The sequence below is a fragment of the Diabrotica undecimpunctata genome, chromosome 6 (genome assembly GCF_040954645.1).
Source record: "Diabrotica undecimpunctata isolate CICGRU chromosome 6, icDiaUnde3, whole genome shotgun sequence".
NCBI classification, from domain to species: Eukaryota; Metazoa; Arthropoda; class Insecta; order Coleoptera; family Chrysomelidae; genus Diabrotica; species Diabrotica undecimpunctata.
The window spans coordinates 68973108-68998578 of NC_092808.1; the positions used below are offsets into that span (position 1 = coordinate 68973108).

General features: G+C 32.8%; 1 protein-coding gene across 1 annotated transcript in view; it reads right to left on the reverse strand.

Moving 5' to 3' along the window:
- The window catches only part of Tom40 (Translocase of outer membrane 40), a 200047-nt gene that overhangs the window by 51217 nt on the left and 123359 nt on the right, over nucleotides 1-25471 (reverse strand). The window contains exon 4 of the mRNA XM_072534793.1: nucleotides 20623-20810. Within this exon, the coding sequence (XP_072390894.1) occupies nucleotides 20623-20810 (188 nt within the window). The remainder of the gene's footprint in view (nucleotides 1-20622; nucleotides 20811-25471) is intronic.

Sequence of the window (25471 nt, forward strand, 5' to 3'; positions counted from 1 at the left end):
CTACAATCCATTTAAGACGACAAAAGGACTTCTACAAGGCTGTGCTACGTCCCCTACTCTGTTTAAAATATTCTTGGAAAAGACACTCAAACCATGGAGGAGAAAGTGCGAAGGAATGGGCATACCAGTAAGAGACGAATACCTATACACCTTAAGTTTTGCCGACGATCAAGTAGTCATCGCACAAGATGAAGAAGATCTCAGCTTTATGCTCAGAAAACTAGAAGAAGAATATAAAAACAACGGAATGGAAATAAACTTAGAGAAAACCGAATACCTAACAACAGAAAACAAGGATATGAGAAACCTAGAGATAGACGAGGGAAGACAAATAAATGGAACAGATAAATTCAAGTATTTAGGAACCATAATATCGAACCAGGGAACAACAGAAGAAGATATAAACAACAGACTGAGACAAACAAGAAACTGTATAAGACAACTAAACTCAGTGTTGTGGGATAAGAACATTACGATAAAGACAAAAAAGAGAATATATAACACCCTGACAAGAAGTATCCTGACATATGGGTCCGAAAACTGGACAATAAACAAGAGAAATAGAGGTAGAATAAGAGCAGTAGAAATGGAGTTCCTGAGGAGAAGCTGTAGACTTACAAAAAGAGACAGAATTGAAAACGCAGAGATTAAGCGGAGAATGGGAGTGCAATCAGACATAATCGACTATATAGAGGAGAAGAGACTATCCTGGTACGGCCACGTCAGAAGAGCGGACAGAGGACGCTGGATAAACAAAATCACAGAATGGAGCCCGATTGGAAGAAGAAAGAGAGGAAGACCCCGAAGGTCATTCAGAGATGAAATCGACGAGGCTATGGAGAAAAGAACCCTGCGAGATGGAGACTGGAATGACAGGGAAAATTGGAGAAAACGGTTGAGTGAAGGAAGACAGTGAAAACTGTGGAAATCCTTAGTAGTAGTAGTATTTTTATTTCATTATCTTCCTTATCTTCTTTGCCCCTGATTATCATTATCTTACCTATTTTCCTCGTTAATAATATATATATATATATATATATATATATATATATATATATATATATATATATATATATATATATATATGTGTGTGTGTGTGTGTGTGTGTGTGTGTGTGTGTGTGTGTCTGTGTTTGTGTGTGTGTGTGTGTGTGTGTGTGTGTGTGTGTGTGTGTGTGTGTGTGTGTGTGTGTGTGTGTGTGTGCGTGTGTGCGTGTGTGCGTGTGTGCGTGTGTGCGTGTGTGTGCGCGTGTGTGTGTGTGTAATGGAGAAGAAGAAACGGTAAAAAGGAAATACATCATAACGAGACAAATCATATAGGAATGCGACATGGATTTGTTCTATATTTGCTAGAATAATTACATCCCAAATAGAATTAAAAGACAAGATAGGAATAATACAAATATACGGACCAACAAAAGATAATGAAGAAGAGACACAATGATAGAATTCTACAACGAACTCCAAAATGCATTAAACAAATTAAAAGAGGCAAGAGAAAAAATAATAATCTTGGGAGATTGGAATTCAAGAGTTAGTAAGGACGTTAATAGAGGATTAGGATATATTGGACAATATGGGGAAGAAACATTAAGTGCTAAAATTCTGCCAAACGAATGACCTGATAATAGGAAACACATTAAGTGAACAAACCATTGAAGACAAATATACATTTGTGGCTGAAGAGAGAAATGCGAAAAGCTTAATCGATTATATAGTCTATACGAGAAACCTAGAACAAAACGTCTTAATGGAAAAGGAACCGGAACTGTCCACACAACATAGGATGGTCACTTCAAAGCTGGAGGATGAAAAAATGGAGAAGGTGGAAAGAAAAGAGTACAAGAAAGTAAATGTAAACAAACTCAAGATAGAAAGTGTGCGAGAATTTTACAAGAAGGAAACTAACAAAAGATTGAGACAAATAAATGGCCAAAAAGAAACATGGACAAGATAAGAAAGACTAACACAGAGAAGTGTTAAGAAAACAGCAACTGAAGCGTGAGGAATCAAAAAATGTAATAAACTGTTGAAAAGGACAAGATGGTAGAATAAAGAAGTGAAGGCAGAAATAAAAAAGAAGAAAATGGCATGGAAAAAATACATCGAAACGGGATTAGAAGATAAAGAAAAATAGAGGCAGAGACGATTGGTAAAAAAGACAGTCACACAAGCAAAAACAAAATCATGCAAAGAGTTTGGAGAAGAACTACAAGAAGGTATGTAACAAATAATAGAAACATTTATATAATACGACACGTGAAGGAAGGAAAGCGAAAAAGAAATAAACTCAGTAAGAGATACATCAAAGCAAATCCAAATAAATCCGGAACAAATAGCTGGGGTTTGGAAAGGATATTATGGAATATAGGAAGACAATGTAATAAATGAGGGCGAAGAAAACGTAGAGCTAGAGCAAATTAGAGAAGAAGTAATAGAAGGATTATCAAACATAAAAATAAGCAAGGCACGTGCAGGTCATGAAATTGAACCGGAAAGGATAAAACACATGGGAGAAGAAGGAATCAACTGGCTGTGGAAAATATATAAAGAAGCGTGGGAAAACAAACAATCTCTAAAGACTGGCTGAACATTATCGTGCCAATATACAAAAAAGGAGAACTTGTAAAATGCGACAACTATAGAGCAATATGTCTGTCATCAGTATGCTTTAAAATATATACGAAAATAATAGAGAAGAGACTAAGACCTGCACAAGTAGAAATGGAACTGGGAGAAGAACAAGTGGCATTTAGACCAGGAAGACAGACAAATGAAACATATATATCATTAGGAACCTAATAGAAAAAAGCATAAACACGGGGAAAAGTAGTATTTGCATTCATAGACCTAAGACCAGTATTTGACACGATAGAAAGACAAATTATTGGGAAATGCTTGAGGAAAGTAAATGTACCAAATACATTGATAAAAATTATAGGAAGTACTTATAAAGAGGTAAAAGGAAGAGTACAAATAACAAGGGAAAGATCGGAAGAATTTAATTGGAAGAGAAGTATTACTTATTTATCAAGATAAAAAAAAATAAAAGTTCTTAGTTTTTAAATAACAAAATGTTGCGTATACGCAACGATGGGATTTGCCAGAACAAAAAAATTTTGATTTACTGTGAAATGATTCAAAGCAATTTGGATGTAGATGTACGAGGCGTGTTTTTTAAGTAAGTACCGTTTTGGAATTAAAAAAAGACGTGCAAAGATATGGCAATAATTTTATTTTTACATGAAAGCCTGTACCTTAATCTACTTTTCTACATAATTTCCGTGAATATTGAGGCACTTGTCATAACGTGGCACCAGTTTTTGAATACCCTCCTGATAAAATTCTGCCGCCTGACTTGTTAACCACTGCACCACAAATGTTTTGACTTCATTATCGTCTTGAAGACGCTGACCGCCCAGGTGTTTCTTCAAGTGCTGGGTTATATAAGTTTATTCCAGAAAATGTTTGAGTCTAAAATGATGGTACAGTGAAAATATTATATATATTTAGTTCAGGGTTTTACCGTTTACTCGCTGCCATTATATACATGAAAATGTATATCCCACTTTCATTATCAATCATTTTAGCATCAGAAATTTGGCATCGCTGTTGAATATAATATTACCCACAACGAAATAGTAAATTTAAGAATATATATATATATATATATATATATATTTTTTTTTTCATCCACAAATCATTCTGGCATCATGTTTAGTTAAAAGTAACGGGTTATGATATATTGCAACTACCTATTGTATCTTCACTGCAATTGGTCCAGTCGCGACGTACAGCCCCTCAAATGATAGGATTTAAGCAATAAAATACAATAAGACAGAAAAATCAAATATAGCAGCATGTCAAAAAGGCCTTAATTATATATCTTCGTTTCTATAAGTCCAATCGTGACGTACAGTATCTCAAATGACAGGATTTAACCAATTGAAAACAATGAAATAACAAAATTAAATACAGCAACATGTCAAAAGGGCCGTAGTCACGTATCTTCGGTTCTATTAGTCCAATCGTGACGTATAGTACCTCTAATGAAAGGATTTAACAAATAAAATACAATGAGGTATAAAAATTAAATGGCCTTAGAATTTAACGTAAAGAATACAATGGGATAGAAATATCAAATGCAGAACAATGTCAAAATGGCCTTAGTTATGTATCTTCGGTCCTATTAGTCCAATCGTGACGTACGATACCTCAAATAATAGCACTTAACCAATAGAATACAATGACAGAAATCAAATACAGCATCACGTCAAAAGGGCCTTAGTTACGTATCTTCGTTTTTAGTGGCCCAATCGTAACGTACAGTACCGCAAATGACAGGATTTAACCAATCGAATACAATAAGATAGAAAAATAAAATACATCAGCTTGTCAAAAGGGCCTTAGTTATGTATCTGCGGTCCTATTAGTCCAATCGTGACGTTTCGTACCTCAAATGATAGAATTTAACTAATAGAATACAATGAGATATAAAAATTAAATAGAGTAGCCTGGCAAAAGGCTTTTGACAAAGTCCGACATAACAAAATGCTAGAAATATTGGAAACAGCGGGATTTGACCATAAAGATCTACGAATAATTACAAATCTATACTGGCATCAAGTGTCAAGAATAAAGGTTGAACAAGAACTGTCGGATGAAATAAATATAAAAAGAAGAGTGAGACAAGGCTGTATATTGTCGCCTTTACTTTTTAACTTATATTCGGAGAAAATATTTAAGGAAGCCTTAATGGAGACAACCGAAGGTATTATTGTGAATGGAGTAAGCGCCAACAATATTAGATATGCCGATGATACCTTAGTGCTTGCTAATTGCGGAGAAAGTAAATAGGCTATACAGAAACGGGAGCAATTTGGCCCATTTTTACATGTAAATCTCCACAAGAAAATCTAAGGTCCGTTCTGGTTATTTTTTGATCTTTTCAAGGTCACGGCCGGGCGCTCGCGGTTTACCGGGTGAGGAGAATAAATTATACTCTCATATTAATCAGAGCGATCTAGTATATATGGTCAATATCGATCTGGTAGAAAGTTAATTATTCATTTAGGAAGAATATAATATAATGATGAATGTTTTGTTTCCAAGATGTTTTTAAATTTAATATGGGTGAATTGGTTAACAGGAACGAAAACAAATTGTGCATTTAAAAGTAGCGGATTTCCTTGACTTGATGATACTTGTATTTAAAACTTCCATCAGCTCACGCCGTCATTTTATATTCAAGGGGTTGCACAGAAATTAATAAGTAAAATTTTACAGAAGAGGGTACTAAGAATTTTTATGATGGACTAATGTGTTTAAAATCAGAGTGAAGAAAAATGTCTCCATCACAAATTTATATACATAAGATTGCGAAATTTTTATTTACAATTACGAACGGATGCAATATTGTTTATTTTTAGAAGATAGGTGTAATAAAGTTTAACTTGTTTGCAGTTGGTGAACGGGTAAGTAGGGTAGGGTAAGTAGGGTTATTTTAATTCAGGGCACTGAAGGTGAGATATGAAGTAAAAATTAAAAGGTTAAACGTAATGGTCATCTCGCTAAAATATATGTTAAAAATCGCGACTCGGACTATATTAGATATCCGCACTGTTCAGCATATAATAATATGTAGTAAAAGCACTAATATAATTGAAACGGAATAATGATGTCGTTGCTCGGTTCAAGCAATCGAATCACACGGTTCCGAATTAAAAAAATGTATAGATGTAATCAATCAAAGAATAACAGCAGAAGATAAAAAAATAAATATTTTAAAAATAGAAACATAACTATGGAAAATAATTGGTAAAATTACATCGATAATTAAAAAACTTGAAAATCAAAAAGAATCGTAAATCATAATATTCAAAAATCAAGTCAGACATACATGTTTACCAGGGGGTGGGATTGTTAGTGTGGGATAAAAAGTTAGTAGGATTTGCCCGAGCACTTGTCTCGAAATTAATAAGGGCGTCTTTTTAAATCATTAGTTGATCTATCAGGTATCTTTTGTTGACATTACAGAACATCTTTTTTAGTTAATATAAAAATAAGTAGTTTTTATGTCGCTCTTAATATGTTGTTCGCGATTTTTAGTACATTGTAGACAAAAAGTGGCAGCACGAGCACATATCTCTGAAATTAATCAAAGCTAACAACAAATCTAATTTTGTTGACCATGTTTGGATATCTTTTAAAAAAATTACATAGAAAGGAGGGTTATCCCAATTAAAAACTTAAGAACTAATATAACATATAAAAAAATAAATATACTTACGAATATTCCATAATTAATATTGGTACGTGTGGAGCTAAATAGCTAAAGCAAACCCCCTATAGGTGTAGGATACTTTTGTCCCTATATAAGATGTGTATGTGTAAAATATCTATGATAAGGTATAACAGGTTTAGGTGTTTCTCGTTCGTTTAGTCTAGTGCAGTAAACGATTTGTATTGTCTAAGTACCATGACTCATATGTGTATTGAGATTTAACCCCCGAAATCAACGTGCAATCTCTTTTAATCCACATAGTGTGCATGGGCAAAAATAATTGTGCATCTGTTTCCTCTATCTTTGATTACCACTTATCTGCACAGGTTTTTGCTGCCCTTGAGATAGTTTGTTTATTATGATTTAAGTCTAATTTACATTTTTTTCAAGCATCCCTGCACACGGTGTATCTGACTTTAAATTTGACTTTGAAAAGTTTTCGCCTAGCCAGTTTATCTGTAAAATCGTTTCCATATGGGTTGTTTACTAGGTTGATTTCCTTATGACTAAGGGAGAGTAGCAGAATTCAGGTCTTTTATAATAATATTTATAATAATAATAATTACGTAATATTTATCCTAAAGGTGATCATTAATAGCATATATTTCAGCTTAGAATACAGTAGCATATATTCCATAATTTATAAAATAGAAAGTATATAAAAGTTTTAATTCATTCCACATCCATAGCTTCTTGATTAAGAGGAATCATAAAGTGCCCCCAGGGTAAAGTATCGAAAGTCCCCGGTATTATAAATACCGTTTGTCATCTTCAAAGCTCAAAGATAATTTATCTTGCTTTATTGTAAAAACTTGTTTGTGTTTTGTGATGTTTTTCAGATCTAATAAGGTTTTGAGAAGTAATTTTATGTTTATAAGTTTCTAAGCACTCAACATAGTCTTCAAAAGTTATTTTATTTTTTATGACAGACTTCTTAACCCCCTTTGCTTTTTTAGTTACATTATGATTCATAATTATTTCTTCAATTTCATCGTCGTCATATTCTTCATTCCGATATTTCTCCCGCAACTGAAGGACTTCTTTATTTGATGAGTTTAACCGGGTTGCATACAGTTTTGATCTAAGCCCTACAAAACCGGTCATTATTTTTCCATTGTTTTCATCTTTCATCAAGCCTATTACTTTCTTGTTGACCTGCGGCATGTTCTGAATATTATCTGGAGGATAATCAGAGGTATCAAAATACTGATAACAGTCCTCACGCATGACTTCATAAGGATCTCTATTTATCTGATATATTAATGAATCCGTATCTGTATAACAAATGGAACAATCGTCTCCAAATCGACGAGACATGTAATCATAATGGAAAGAATATATAGTCGTTTTAGCCAAGTCAAGGATACTCATCCCAATATAAATGGGTTTGTTGAGATAAACTATAAGTTTCATTTGTTCGATGGCTGCCAAATTTTCATTAAAAATTGTACATTTTTTAAATTCAGGTCTAGCGATACGAGCTTCTGCACCATATCTACCACTCCATTGTGTAACAAGCGATAAATTGACCCTCTTGCGGACTGATTCTAAAGTTTTTCCGAAGACAGCATTATTCATGAGCTTAAAAAGATTCTTTTCAAACTCATTTTTGCTGCTTTCCTTAGATTAGTATTGAGATCAATATATTTTTTTAACCATGGCGATTGTTTGAATTTTAGTACCCTATGTACCTTAGATAGCACTAATCCATGACTTAAAGCTTGCTTTAGTGCTCTGTAATGAATTACATATTTATTTTTGTCGTGGAGAGTAGCCATTAACTTCGTTATCTTTTTCTTTTGTAGGTGGACGCATAGTTTCAGGGTTAAGTGACTCAGTGCAGAATGGAAGATCTTTATGTTTATTATGCAATATTTTTGAATACTCCAGGTCCACTTCTAATATATATCCCACCGCACTGTCGTCTGAAACTGACATTACATCAATATTACTATCTACCCATTCGAAATCTCCATATGGCAAATACTGAGACATTGCCCAGCCATATTGGTTATTAATGTCATAATACATTAAATAAGATTCGCGATTGGATGGATCATAATTTGTCATATATTTGTTGTTAGCTACAGCATAACGTTTTGAGCAAACTTGACTTAATCCTCCGCGAATACCTCGCTCAACAAATAAGTGCATATCCTGATCTGTTAGAAGTTCAAGTTCTTGACCAGTGTACTTAGCATTGCCGCCCATGTGTACCCAGGTAAAGTAAAAAAATGGGCAGGATCTAGGTTGTACGTATTTAAACAGCTCATTCTAAACTGCTCAAAGACGTCTGAAAGAAGAGGAAATCATCGCGATGTTTAGAGAATGAAATATACTTTTCTTTATTAATAGGAACAACATCAATTGAGCCATTCATTCGAGTAGCAATATCAGAAATAATAAAATGAAGATCATATCCACTTAAGTTGTGAAATACCACTGGAATTGTATGAGAATCTTGGTAGTTTATATTGCAGCTTTCATGTGCGGCTCTACGATAATTGGTGGTATCTTTTCCGTTATCGTTGTTGTTATGAGAAAGATGAAAATGATCACGAACTTTTTTATCATCACGATTGAAAGGCAATTCACAAATATGACAGAACGTCGCTGCTTGAAACTCTTCCTCTTCAGCATGTGACATATTGATTGGATATGGACAGAGAAAAACAGTACTAACATTTTCCGCTAGCTGATTCATTTCATCAGCAAACCACTTCATACAATCTTTCCCACGATATGAACGATAAAATGATAAATTTTCATCATAACTACATTTAAAGTAATATCCTACAGCTGCAGGAATATGTTCTTGAATCTTTTTAGGATCGTTAGTTGGCTTCAATATACTTTCTATATCTGAGTAGACAATAAATGGAACCTTAATTTTGTATTTATGATCCTTAAATTTTAAAATATGCTGACCCACTTCAGGCATTTTTGTAGCTGTATTCTTCTTTTGTAGACAATCAGCCATGTGATTACATAGTTTTTCTTCAGAATAAAAATAGTGTAGGCAACGATCACAAAAGTAGTTTTTATATCTGCATGAGTTAAGCTGTTTCGATAAAAGACGAGACAAATCTTTTATCCATACAAAGTGTGACGTAATTGACTCCTCACTTTCATTTTGAATCAACAAAAGGTTTATATGTATATTTCTTTTATTTTCAGTGAGAAAAGATGGCAAAACCTGAAACAACTTCTTTTTCTTTTTTAAAATATATACGTTAATCGATATTTCGTTTTGTTTTTCAAAGCTGGGAATCTGCCTCATTGTCATCGGAAATTGGATGCCTTTTAATTTCAAAACCTGCGAGTAGTGGGGGTATTTTGAAACTCGATGTGCATCTTGTTCGAGCGGAAATAAAGCCGAAGTTACTGCCCATGCAAAGCACGCTTCATCCTGATTTTTTACATTTATGCATGCCTGTTTTCTTTTTATTTGAGGAGGAAGGTCAATATATGAGGATCCATGTTGAGGAGCATATTTATTAACGTTTACACCTAAGTTAACAATTGATTTTAGCGCCCAACCACTATCTTGCTCTTGAAATTCACTTAGGTCTCTCATAATTGGCTTGATTACTTTACCATCAAACCATTTATCTAAATTAGTGTCTCTATAAATGGGTGCATTCGAGGTAGTAAAATATTTATAGGCATTTGTAGTCTGCTTTTCTTTAGTGATCACAAACTCACCGGCGAAAACAGTGTTAACCTTAACTGCTTCATCTTTTTTGAGAGCATTCTGCAAACGTCGTTTAAAAATTGCTTTACAATCTTCTAGAAAGGAGGTAGGGTCCTTGTGTTTAAGGTTCGAAATAACACCTGTCATAATTCTAGAATTAAATGCAGTTTCCGTATCATCCCAGTAAACACGATGTTTTGCAGTATTCTTTGGAAGCGATAACCCACCACCCTTCTTTTGAGCTGCCCTCAGCTGATTTCTGAGCGTTTTTATCATTCTTAACGATGCCTCTAAATGCTGCTTCTCTCCCACAGTCATAGCATATTTCAACCTATTTCTTATCCTTCTGTCGGCTTTCGCACATTCATTAATTCCTTCTCTTAATTTGTTCTCATTATAAGTAGATGAGATAAGTCTGAGAATTGACGAAATATATTTAATTAAGTCAGAAAACATTTTAAGTCAATTAAATAAAACTGATATTGGTTAAATGAAAATGGTTAAAACTATTAAAATTAAGTATACCTGTTGAAAAGAGTATTATGTAGATAAATTGTTGCTAGCAACTTAAAGTTGAATAACGATGTATTCCTTTATAGAAAAAGATAAAACAGTGTTCAAAATATGTTTGTATCTTTAGCAATTGATTCAGGCAAACTGTGGTATCTGGAAGAGAAATAATTCTTTTAAGATAAAAGTAATTTCAAACAATAGAAAAGTTAAGCTTGATTGAAATCAAGCATGTTTACGTTTCAAGGTCTATCGTCAGACTAAATTGACTCATTGCTTGTTGCTCCTTTTATACCTTTTTTCATCTAGAGCCTACATGTAAAGCATTGTTTTACTTTTTAACTGATTAAATCTAATTGTAATCTAAAAAAGCGTACTTTAAATTTTCAACGTATTGCATATATATTTTTTAAACTTTCACACTCATGTTTTAATACCAAAAATTTGCAATTATAGACAATTTAAAAGATAATGTTGTTCTATTTATCCTTTTCGATAATGGTGCAGAACAGCCATATTTAAACCATTTATATTCTTATAGTACTTAAAATTATGCTAAATTTCGCTGCATTAGTTCTGTCAATATCCCTCATGACCCACATATAAAAAATACTTCTAAAGATCATACATAGTTGTAAAAATTATAAGAGCATATCGCATAAAGGAGTGGGAACAAGAGAAGCAGTGGTTGCAATGAACTTTTTTTCCCCCAGACTAAAACCTAGATTCATAGATTTTAAGAAGCCTTTTTAAGAAGGTCAAGCATAAAAAACTAAGAAAATTCAATTCTTGAAAAACGTAAACATTAAGGATCTATGAATCATAAACAATCTCTACTGACCTTAAAAGCGAATGATAATTCAAGATTTTCCAGATAAAAGGATGTATTTTATCTTCGCTATAGTTCAATATATGCCAAATGTATAGAAATATTAAAGAAAGAATGGAAAATAATGAGTGGGGAAACAATAATTAACCTCATACATGGTGATGATATACCGTTACTAGCTGGATGTATAGAAAAATAAGAAATTAAGTCTAAAAAGTTAAATCGATGTTTTAATGAATAAGGATTTAAAAAAAAAAAGATAAAAAAAACTTTAAAAAATTTCTAAATATACAATTTACTGACAAAGTCTTCCATCAAAAACATAAATATTAATCAAACATCTAGCTGTAAATACTTGCGTGCTCCGTTAGCAGATAACAAAGACAAATAGAAATCATGGGATTAAATTTTACAAAAATGAGAAAATTAATCTGCACACGATTTATTTGACTTAACATACGTATCAGAATGACACGCTATTACATCTTCTCCTTACTTCTATATGGTGTATGTGTGCAAAGAAAATAAAAGTGACATGAAAAGAATTGAAACATTTGACATATAGTGCTACAGAAGAATCTCCAAAACATCATAAGAAGTATTACATAGGTTAGATAAAACATGCAAACCGAATAAAACAAACAAAATAAGTAAGTTACTTGCGAGATAGAATGAGAAGAGATACATACCTACTCACCGGAAAAATCATAATATACCGTAAAATAATAGGTAAAATTAGAAACGCATGTTTTTAGTTTACTATTTTCATAGAGGATTAAAATCTTATAATTTATGAAATCTGTCTTTTTAATGAAAGCTGATGATGTTTTAACCTTTTTCTTTAGGTGCCATGTTCGTATTCACACGTTAGCTGTCATTATGTTTATAATTTCCTGAAACTTTTATGTATCGGCTGCGACGCAAAATAATTCTTCAACTGTGGTACCACACCATTCTAATATTACGCAGTCATGAAAGTTTCTTTCGAGAAATCTATATCTTTTCCTCTAAATTCTCTTGTATTATAAGGCCTGTATATTACGTAAATGGCATTTGGGTGTTCATATTATATAGCCGAAGTATTCTGTTTTTACTTCTCCTTTATAATGTTTGTGAGCAAGCATCTCTTAACCATAAGTAGGTCATATTTTTCCTTAAAATGCCGAAATTATTTCCATCCAACACCCTTTTCTCCTAATTGTCCCCCATTCTTACTCAATTGTACCCGTTCTTTCCCATCAATTCACCCTAATTGTCCCCCATCAATCTTCCAGTTTTTTCTTAATTGCCTCTAAATTCTCCCCCAACCAAGTTTTCCTACTGGCAAATCCTACTAACTTTTTATCCCACACTAACAATCCCACCCCCCTGGTAAACATGTATGTCTGACTTGATTTTTGAATATTATGATTTACGATTCTTTTTGATTTTCAAGTTTTTTAATTATCGATGTAATTTTACCAATTATTTTCCATAGTTATGTTTCTATTTTTAAAATATTTATTTTTTTATCTTCTGCTGTTATTCTTTGATTGATTACATCTATACATTTTTTTAATTCGGAACCGTGTGATTCGATTGCTTGAACCGAGCAACGACATCATTATTCCGTTTCAATTATATTAGTGCTTTTACTACATATTATTATATGCTGAACAGTGCGGATATCTAATATAGTCCGAGTCGCGATTTTTAACATATCCTTTAGCGAGATGACCATTACGTTTAACCTTTTAATTTTTACTTCATATCTCACCTTCAGTGCCCTGAATTATAAAATAACCCTACTTACCCTACCCTACTTACCCGTGCACCAACTGCAAACAAGTTAAACTTTATTACACCTATCTTCTAAAAATAAACAATATTGCATCCGTTCGTAATTGTAAATAAAAATTTCGCAATCTTATGTATATAAATTTGTGATGGAGACATTTTTCTTCACTCTGATTTTAAACACATTAGTCGATCATAAAAATTCTTAGTAAACCTCTTCTGTAAAATTTTACTTATTAATTTCTGTGCAACCCCTTGAATATAAAATGACGGCGTGAGCTTATGGAAGTTTTAAATATAAGTATCATCAAGTCAAGGAAATCCGCTACTTTTAAATGCACAATTTGTTTTCGTTCCTGTTAACCAATTCACCCATATTAAATTTAAAAACATGTTGGAAACAAAACATTCATCATTATATTATATTCTTCCTAAATGAATAATTAACTTTCTACCAGATCGATATTGACCATATATACTAGATCGCTCTGATTAATATGAGAGTATAATTTATCCTCCTCACCCGGTAAACCGCGAGCGCCCGGCCGTGACCTTGAAAAGATCAAAAAATGACCAGAACGGACCTTAGATTTTCTTATGGAGATTTACATGTAAAAATGGGCCAAATTGCTCCCGTTCCTGTATAGCCTATTTACTGGAGAAGACCTTCAAAATCTAATGAACAAAATAAAACAGACTTGTGATCAAATGGATTAAAACTCAACGTTAAGAAAACTAAATATATGATAGTTAGCAATATACAGGATGACGGTATAAAAGTCAGAAATGCCACACTGGACAGAGTAGAGAAACTCATGTATCTCAGCAGTAATATCAATGATAGCTGGGATCCAACCGCAAAAATTAAAAGCCGAATAGAACAAGCCCGAGCTGCCTTTGTAAAAATGAGAAACGTACTTAGCAGTCACGATCTTAGCATTTACCTTAGAGTTCGAATGACATCTTGCTACATCTTTCCTGTCCTGCTGTATGGAGTGGAAGCGTGGACTCTAACTGAGGCTATCCTTAGACGCTTGACAGCCTTTGAGATGTGGGTATACAGACTCAGATAAGCTGGTCGACAGAGTTAGAAATGAGGTCCTTAGACGGCTGAACCAAACAACACAACTGGTCAAAATAATAAAGAAACGCGAGCTGGAATACTTCGGTCACATTATGAGACACCCTGAAAAATATGATCTTTTACATCTGATCATTCAGGGAAAGATCCAAGGTAATCGTGGTCCTGGTAGAAGAAGAACATCATGGCTGAAAAATCTAAGACAATGGTATGGAAAATCAACTACATCGTTATTTAGAGCTGCTGTCAATAAAGTCAACGATAGCGAATATGGTAGCCAACATGATATCCAACGATCGTTAACGGTCATGGAACTAGAAGAAGAAGCCTGGCAAAAGGGCTTTCTTCGATCTTATTAGTCCAATCGTGACGTACAGTAGAAATAAAATACATCAACACGTCAAAAGGACCTTAGGTATATATCTTTGCTCATATTTATGTTATGTCAAAAGAGCCTTAGTTGCGTATCTCCGGTCCTATAGGTCTAATCATGACATATGGAGCCTAAAATGATAGGATTTAACGGAGATAATACGATGGTGGAGAGAAATTAAACATGGCGGCATCTAATAACACCTTAAACTGGCAGCAATAAAACGAATTAACACACAGAGGTGTGTGGCATATTACGTGACAGGATTTAGCGAATACCATACGATTACGTCATACATCTCTTTGCATAAGTCCACTTTTAGTTAACTACTTAGTATGTATTCAGTACTTTTCTTTACGGTGTTTACTCTTAAATAGAAGAATGTTAAAAATCTTGAAAGCTTTGAGATGTGGTGCTACAGCCGTATACTAAAAATAAGTTGGGTGGATAAAATTACAAATGAAGAGGTAATACGTACAACAAATAACGATCCAGAAGCTATACTGAATATAAAAAAGAGAAAACTTGAATACTTTGGCCACCGATGAGAGGACAAAAGTACACATTCCTACAAAATATAATGCAAGGAAAAATCCAAGGACGCAGAAATCCAGGCCGTAGAAGAATGTCCTGGATGAGAAATTTAAGGGAGTGGTTTGGCTGTACCAGTAACGAATTATTCAAAACAGCAGTAAATAAAATTAGAATCGCCCTAATGATATCCAATCTCCGATAGGAGAGGCACTCAAAGAAGAAGATATGATAAACTCGAAAAAGCTCCAACGTTCACTGTTAGACATATGCCTCTAGTTCACTGCACACATTTACTGCTCCTTGACGCTGTGACGGGAATGAGATAGGATTTAACAAATAGAATGACAGAAAACTAAACAAGACAGTGTGTCAAACGTGGAATGCGTCGTAGAACGTGAAATATTAGCGTAAAATTATATGATGGCCATAGACGGTTCTTTAATACCCAGCAAACGACTCGCTTTGTAAAGTTACCATAGGCGGGATCTGTGCGAGAAAAAGTCGATCATTCGTTTTATAACCCAAAGGGGACCATAAAATATTCAACGTTAAAATGTGACATAATGTAACGGTATGACAAATCTTTTTTCTCCCGCACGGGTGCATGCCTGTGTACCTATACAAGGGGAGTCGTGCATAACCTTTAGGTTGATCGTAATACATAACTGCAACAACAAATATGTTGACGACTTGGGTTAGTATATACAGTGCATTCCGTACGTTTTTAAAACATGACTAGGAAATTGTTGACTGGAGGCTATTAAAGAAGTTCTTAAAATTTTTGCGGGTCACCGCCTTTTCTGTAAATGGAGTGAATATTGTTATCCATTTAATTTTTTTCCTCAGTTGAATAATTCCTGCTGGTATTTGGTCTAAGCTTACTTCTTTTCCCCATTCAAGCTGTTTCATAGCTAATTCTACTTCCTCTTTATAGTGCCCTGTTCTCTTTATATTTATCCCTGTTCTGTTATATTTCATCTCTTATAACATAAAACAGTTGTTTCAGATATCTTTATTGCGTTTCCTTTTTTTATGGATGAATATGCTGCCGTTTTCATCTTCTACTATTTCATATTGAGCTACACGATTAACAATTCCAAATCAAGAAAACACAAATAACACTCCGAATTATATTATACAACTAATAGTCGAAAAATGAAGAGCAAGAGGTAGATGGCCAAGAAGCCAAAATCTTAATGACGAACACAAATATAATCGACTAATCAGACAATTAAGATTGGCGCTACATGATGCACGCAATGCCATATTTGAACACTACATTAGTACATTGTCTAAAGAAGATCATTCAGTATGGATAGCAACAAAAACACTTAAAGAGACCTAAACAACACAACCCACCAATTAAGAAAGATGACGTTAGTTGAGGAAGATCAGACCAGGAAAAAATGTCAACATTTTCAGAATACCAGATAATAATAATCAAGCAATAGAACACTGAAAACTTTTGTTTTTAACTGTACGCCCCGTGAATGACTTACCATTTTTAAAATAACACTTAATATTGCACATTTTTATTGTATTTTTTCATCTTTCAAGATAATTCTTATAGGCATATATTTATTTATAACATACAGTCTTATGGTCTTATTACGGCTTTAAGATTATACGACCTAAATGTATCTTGTACCGCACTGCTAATTGAGAGCTATATTTGTAATGCGATAAGAGGTCCGGATATACGAGACACCAGTGACTCATGCCGTACTGATAAAAATCCGACAGGAATCTGCATTTCTATAAAAAAAAAATAGATTAATTTGTTTTGTGTATTAATTTAGTTTAGGTCGAACAAGAGTTGCAGTAAAAGATTTTTCTAAATATAGAATGTAAACCATATTTCCAATGCTTTGTGAAAGAGAACCAGTTTATAATATTCCGGACGACGTAAAAACACCTTATTTTAGAATATTGGTCGATGAATTGAAATCATTGTTCAAGAAACGAATTATTCATGTGCATTTTACTATAAAAACATGTAAAACCAAAATCTCGATTAAAAAAGTTGCAACCAGTTACTCAAGATGAAACTTAACCCCATTCTTGATTTTACAAGTCATAAAATGGGTCGACAAAAGACCAGTTTTAATCCTTACAACATTTAAACATCATAGTTGTATCTTGGTTTAATCAAATGAAAAGAAAAATTATACACAAGTACTAAAACCACAAACTATTCTCGATTATAACATGGTGTGTTGATTTTAGTGATCAAGTGGCTTCTTACCAAAGCCCAATAAGCAAAATTCTAAAATGGTACCGGAAAGTGGCAGTGGAATTAATATTTAATACCGCAGTAGTCAATGCTTAGTTGCTAAATAATAGAAAACGTAAAAAAAGCGACAACCTATCTTTGAGTTCAGACTGGAGTTCGCGAAGGCATTTGCAAATAAAGAAATGTTGTAACCCTCACGACCAGTTACACCCAAAAATACCATCTCAGGCAAAGCGATGTAGATAATACAAAGAGAAGAAAGTGTACAAGATGTTACAAAATTTTAAGAAGAAGCATGACTAGTAGAAAGGCCGATAGAAAAGTTAAAACATACTCTGAAGAATGTGATGGCAAAACTGCAATATGTCTAGTGTGCTTCAATGAAGCACATTAAAAAACAATTTTACTTATACAGGAACTATTATTGAGTAAAAACGTATTGTGCCTCAAGTGGCCTTATAGTATTGGAAGTCGTAAGTTGATAGTTTCTAGTAGAACGTTTTTATTGTTAATTACCTCCGTAAAAGTGAGTTATAGTATTTATAAAAAAAATGGATGTAAATAATATGCCTTCGACATCTAAACAAGCTAGATGTGAACATAAACATAGATTGGCCACTGCTGAATTACAATCATTGTTAGAAGCATCTGGCGAGGACGATGTAGATTAAATGAATGGTGGAAGTGACTCTGATTGACTCTGACGAAATATTTGCACAAAGTCGTTCAGAAAAATCGAGGATTGCGTTTTGGAAAGAGACAACACAAACAGAATTTAAGACTTTTCTCGGGCTTATGTTCCATATGGGGACAATTAAGATGAACCGTCTGAATGACTACTGGAAAAGTATGGGTAACTTCTATAATAGTGTTGACTTCACTAGACAATTGCTCATAGCCCATATTAAGAAATAACCGAATAGGCAATCCTCACTTGTCAAAAAAAACTAAAAAAAACGTGAAGTGGTCAGTATTTACAGTCCTGAAGGAATATGTGTGACCAAGTGCAGAGATAAAAGAGACATTATACATGATATATTCAGAATTTGGTTATCAGTTGGTTAGAACTAGGTCAAGAAGAGGATTCTTATCTGAGAAACCTAAATTAATTGCTCAATATAATAAATATAAATGTGGTATAGACTTAAGTGAACAAATGCTGAGCTACTATTCATGCGAACATGAGTCTAAGGTGGTAAAAAAGTTAAAAGTGCATATTTTTCAGCTCATCTTGCTGAATGCATATTTCCTATATAACAGTAAATATCAAAAGAAGATGTCCCTTTGCGATTTTCAATTTTTCGCCATTGAGAGTCTTTAAGGACCAAATCCCAAGTATCTACCTATTAAAAAACCGGTAGTTAACCATTTACCTCAAAATTTTTCAAAAACTGTTTTACAAAAAACTAGTTGCTGCAAATTATTTTCAGTTATTCATTCTAATGTAAAAAGTGTAAGTTTTTATTATTTTTTTTTTATTCTTCTATACGAATTGTTAACTTTGATAACGGATGATAATAGATACACTATAAGATAAAATTTGCTTTATTGGCCTAAAGAAGGCTTCTGACAGTACAAAATAAACAACTAGCCGAATCCTAGCATATGACTCATCAAATAAAACGACATGAGACAAGTAGTAGATATAATGTATATAGCGTGCCATCAATATATATATATATATATATATATATATATATATATATATATATATATATATATATATATATACAGGATATAGTAGAAAAAGTTCAGATCAGAAGTCTCTATTGGACTCCTTCTATCAATTCAACGCCTTGGAAAACTTTGATTTAAAAATTGTCTTACCTGTATATCATAATGGGGGTACCCCATCCTGTTGGAAAGTCAGATCATCATCTAAAAGATTATTATCAGATTCCAATGTGTCAGTGATTAGCGGATCAATAACGTCTTCTAACAAATTTAAATAGATGTTCCGTTGAAATTTCCTTTAAGAAATAATGGTCCAATAAGGCGATTTTCTAAAATGCCAACCCATACATTTAATTTCTGAGTCCATGACATGAGTTTCGTGTGTCCATGAATAAATGAGGATTACTGTTACTCCAATAACGATAATTATGTCTATTAACTTCACCATTTAACATGAAAGTACACTCGTAGGAAAAACATGTATCGTACAATCGATGTTTGTTGTTATTTATAATTTCACCAAATTCTTAACAGAATTGACGCCGACGATCATAATTGATGAAGTAATCGTATTTTATAAGGGTGAATTTTATGAGATTTTATAATTCGATAAACACTAGATGCTGATACACCAGATGCACGAGATAGTTGTCTGATAGACTGTCGATTATCCATTTGTAAATGACCCAAAACCGCCAATTCAACTGCTTCATTTCGGAGTAGACGGTCTACTTCGTGCTTTGTGTTGTTAACGTCACCTGTAGTTTCAAACTTATCAATTAAATACTTAACGTATTGGTGACTTACGTTTTTTTCTGGGTGGTTCGTATTAAAGATCCTTGCCGTAGCCTTAGCACACTGATTACTTCCATAGTATAGTTTAACTAATTCTATTCTTTCTTCAGGAGAATATCCCATTTTTGTTAACCTTATTCATATGAAAAAGTGATATTTTTACAAAAAGAAAAAAGATTACCTTCAACGCAGTGGCGTGTTGATATCGATTTGCAGGTTGTGACTGAATTATTGTGGTGGGGGTCACTAAGAACATTTAATTGGTTGATTTGGTGAAATTTTATGTTTTTCGTGTTATTACTGATTGTCAACCAATAAATTAGTTAAATCATTATTATTATTAACAATATTAGAGTGTCGTATAGAGAAAAAAATTACCTTTCAAATGATGCCACTCGACCACACCTGCTATTAAAAAAAACTGGGGGTTGATGCACGGCAGTAGGGGGTTACATTTGAGGGCATGAAGTTAATTGCTTAATGTATATCCTTTAAAATAAAGAAATATTATTAACAAATAGACTTCCTTCAGTTAGTATTAGGATATCAGTATAAATCATTTTTTCCGATTATAGTGCCATCTATGACAATTCCAAAATATGTTTCGAATAAAATTTACTTATTTTTGTATAAGGAATCCAAATCTGCAATAAAAAATTGGGGTTCCTATTTAAGATTTTAAAGTTGTCCCGACCCTCAGGTGGTGGGGATGAGGGGTTTTGTTTGGTGTTATTCGATAGATTTTTGAAAAATATTGAGCACGTTTTTCAGTTTTTTTATCAGATAAGTACAAGCATTTTCTTTTACCACAGCTTCGATTATTAAACTAGATACTTCTTACCTTTAAATACTACTTCACTTTTTGGTAAATCCACTTGATAACCAACAGATGCCACAGCTTCTTGCATTCTATGATTAGCCTCTAATTCAACTCCGATTTGTAACTGCTTACTAGCTCTTTGGTAGTAACATAGATGAACCCCTTGTACACCTAATGTGCCTGATATTTGTGTGTTGTCAGTTGAATACCTACAAAAAAAAGTAATGAAGTATGTTAATTATTACTTCTTTAGGTTCCTTCTCCTATCGGAGGTTGGAAATCATCATCGCTATTTTAATTATTACATTATCTCCAAAAATTTTACTTGCATTACGTACAAATATATTTTGTTACTTATTCTTCAATATTTACACATTTTGTTTTTTATTCTTCTTCGATCACTTTCTTATCTATGCGATACAATACCTGCTCCAACTTTGGTATTTGCCAAGAAGTTGAACTTACAAAAAAACTTTGAATGACTAAATGTAATGCCTAGGAGAGGCCCATTAATTAAATATTTGTAGATTTTTTAAAAAATTATCAACCCAAGTTTAATTTGAATTCAAACTTGGTCATTATACCAGTCAGTCAAAATACCTTTAATTGCACAGGAACTACAAAATCAAAAGACATATTATATGGATAGCCCATTTTTTCCTATCTTGATTATAAAACAGTCAGGATAAGAGTTATACATATATGGTTAAGAAAAGTTATAACAATGTACAATAGTGATACAATCGACTCTACCAATACTTACACAAAAATTTATTGTTATAACGAAAGTAAAACTCACGGTTCGAGTTACCGATACAGATTTATTTACTGTTTACTTACAAACTTAAAGATATTCTACAAACTATTCATTTGTAACTCAAACTACATTACAAATAAACGGTCGTATATAGCTAGGTAATAATTCGAGACAGTTACTGGTACAGGTACTGGAGACTGGTAAACAACCGAAGAGACAGAACTAGGTTGTTCCTACCAATCCGGTTTACAGTCCCACATACAGTATTTTTCTCAGTAAAATCATTTCATGTCATGATTTATACAAACTGACGTCACCTGTATTTAAAATTTCCATAACATCAACTTTAGAGTTGAAATTTCCCTAACACGACACACATATTGAGTTGCTCGAGCTTTCATAGGTGTCAACATGGTATTATAATAAGAAAAATATAATCGTGTTTATATTGAGAATTTTAGAATTATATTGATTAAATATACAAAAACATTTCTTATTATTAATAATAAAAACTGTTGGCAACAATTGTTTAAGTTTAATAAACCAAAAAATAATCATGTTAATTAAATAGATTAGACAATCCGAGCCATTGATACGCGTATACTTTCACGTTTCAATGACATGGTGATGGAATGGAAACATGTTACAGTGTTGTCAATACTTTATAATCTTATACTAAGATTTTTGTTTATATGGTTTGATCTGTGTATCAATTTGATTCGCAATAAATAAATAACTTTAATAAACTGTATTTATAATACATATACTAGAATGTGGTACGTTTCTAACGCATCGTATGATGTTCTACTAAAATACTTTTGTTTTGTCACACCAAAATTATTATACCCAGATTTATTTTGATATTATGAATGCATATGAAAAAGCAAAATAAAACGTTTTAAGACGCAGAAAACGGTACACTAAAAATAAACTATAGTATCGTGTTTCCCACTTAGTAGCAAACAGACTTCGGTCTGTTTCCTTGTTCTCCTTGTCAACGGAGATATGATGTAATCCCGGCGCTGGGGTTTTCTTTACAGATAATTAATATATATATATATATATATATATATATATATATATATATATATATATATATATATATATATATATATACGGTACCTCGGAGGTAAAGGACACTATGTCCATTTTCTTACTTTTTCAGGAGAGCAGTTTTAACATTTTTTAAATTTGTAATCAGTAAATACTCAAATGTTTCTTATATTTAACCAAGATTAATATATTTATTATTGTGGTGTGTATAATCGTTTTTCCTTCCATGAAGTGTTATATAGCTGAAGTTTACCGTTCATTATTTAAATTTTTTTTAAAAATGTGTAGTTGGACATAGTGTTGTTTACCTCTAACAACTTTTTTAAATAATGTGGCATTGCATGTTAAGGTCTTTACGAAATAAACAATACAAACACATTAAACAACCTATACTATTATTTTATTAGAGGTAAATATTATAATGTTATAATAATTAAGTAAAATTATAGACAAGTTTCAAAATTGTTAAAGATGCTCCATATCATCTTCATCTTCTTGTGGGTAATCGTTTGTGGCTACATCGCTATGTGTTAAATTTTGATAAAACGCATGACAAACTGACGGAAGAAAAGACAGTAGTGCAATTTAGTCATTGTACTTTTGTTTTGTGATTGGTAATGGGATTACTGAGACTTGATCTAATTGGGCTGGAAACGTTACTTGCTGTCTTCGATACCTCATGAAGTCCACTTCATACATATTTTGATTATTGAAATCGGTCTTATAAAAGAGCTTTCCAATGTGTTCTTGTTGGACTTGTAGGAAAACACATGTTGACAGTAGAACAGGGTCTTTATTAACATTCTTTTTCTTTTCTTTTTACTTACAAAAGGAGGATTACTGAGCATGAACACTGTCTGCTTCCATATGTTGTGCCCTTTCAGTAAAAACTTTTGAGTGATCGTCTTTATTTGAGGGTATGTACGCAGTATCCAAAAATAGCACATTAAAATACTTATATTTTTATTTTGTCCATAGCAGTTATCGGTCCAAAGAGTGATGTCCTCTACTTGACTGCCTGGAATTGTATTGTCAGCCCATTTCAAAATTGACGAGGCAGTTTCATTTGCACCTCGGGCCCCTTTCGATTCGTCTTACATCATACATTGTACAGAAGAATCACTGGCATCGCATAATGTAAAATTTAATGTCCAAAGCTTCCTTTTGTAGAAACTAATACAATTGTTTGTTAGTGGTGAAGGCAAACATTTTTGCAAAACACCAGATAGTACTTTGTATTTTGGTGACTCTTTAGCCATTATAAAGTCCAATTGTTTTAAGTTATACCGAGTTTTAGATTCAATTAGGTGAGCATCATGATCAGCCTGTACACTGGTTAGTTCATCTGCAGCAAGATTATTTTTCAATTGAGCGGTGAATGTACTGCATTTATCGCAAATGTCTCTTTCGGGTGGTTTAAACGACAACTTGAAGTCTTTATTAAAAATATCTGCGTACAACCACTTTTTTGCTCTGAGCTTTGGATGTCTTTCATTGCATTCATCAATGCACAGTTGATACATCTTTTCTATTGTAAGTTCTGTGCCCAGATAATCTCTCTTACTACTTTCTCAGGAATAATGACTCTCGTACTTTGGGAATGATTTAATATGTTGATGTATACTATTTATGGTTTTTTTTCAACATATTTACTACTACTAAATTAGATATACAAAGTGTGTTTAAAAACATAACCTTGCACACCTTCAATAGCTGATTGTTCACTGTAAAATGGTAGGGTAGTGTATTATTTTTAGATTTGGTAGAATTTAGGTCTTTTTTTTTGATCGAACAGTAGGTTGGATGTCGATACATGAGAAGATAAATTGCTTTTTAACATCTAAAACGTTTGTCTCAGTCCAGTATGAGTTGAAAATTTTTTGTCTTTCGTATTCTGGCAACATTTTTGCAGGCATGTTTTTGCCTTTTTTTACTGAGATACTTTCCCACCAGCTATTTTTCGTTTGCGAACATTACAGGCCCAATTTTGTTCATTTACTACACGTTTTTTATCTTTTTGTTTGCACTTTATTATATTTTGTACCTTTCTTTTAACACTTTTCTCTTCTTCTAAAATAACTTCATTATGTTCATTGAAATTGCCAGCATCACTGCTTAGGGATAAATCGTCCTGAAGAAGATTTTTTGTTATTGCCCCACTAATCGTAGGAGTAATTATAGCTTTCTCTTTTACCTTTGTTTTCGCTGGTTTACTTATACGTCTCATATCATTGTCGTCCGATTCTCAGCTTTCACCACTTAGAGGCTCATAGATTTTATCAATATCCGAATTTTCATCTCCAAACAAATTATCATTTTCGTCCACTTCTTTACCATTACCTTGGAAGTTACTGTAGTGACCAGGTGGTTCTGAAACAAATCCAGCCTTGTAATAATAATTATAGGCTAATTTTATAGGCCTATAATTGGCCAACACAAAAATAATACTAATAACCAAAGACCGGAATTTACTGAGCAATTTCCGTTACTACCATTAAAAAATATAGATCTGGCAACATCTATTTACCCTAATCTGTTGGTATCAACAACAACAATAATTATTGTGATACCGGTTACGCCTAATGGTAAATAAATTTTACCCAATCTATTGTAGTATTTTGTTTATACGAGTATATATTGATAATTGCTTGGTAAATTCCTGTCTCTGCTTACAACAAAATAACATAAATGTCAATGCATGTTACTTAAATAACTGACAACAATCATACCATATTATGGTCATTAAAAAAAAACAGACAAAATTCTTTACTCGTAACAAAAACATTCTAACTGATACTTCTATTTTAACGGTAGATACAAAAAATGTACGTACAGTTTGAAATTCTGAGCCCTATACAAAAGAATATACAATACTAAATATTTGAGGTTAGAAAAATACAAAATCAGTGTTATTATTAAATAATAGCTTACCTGTAGGTGTTGTTTTATTTGGAATATTACATGACAGTATTGTAATATTCCTTTTCCACGAGAGTTCGGATCCATTTTCCAATTATTAAATGAATTTATTATACAACTTTTATCAATCTAACACAATTG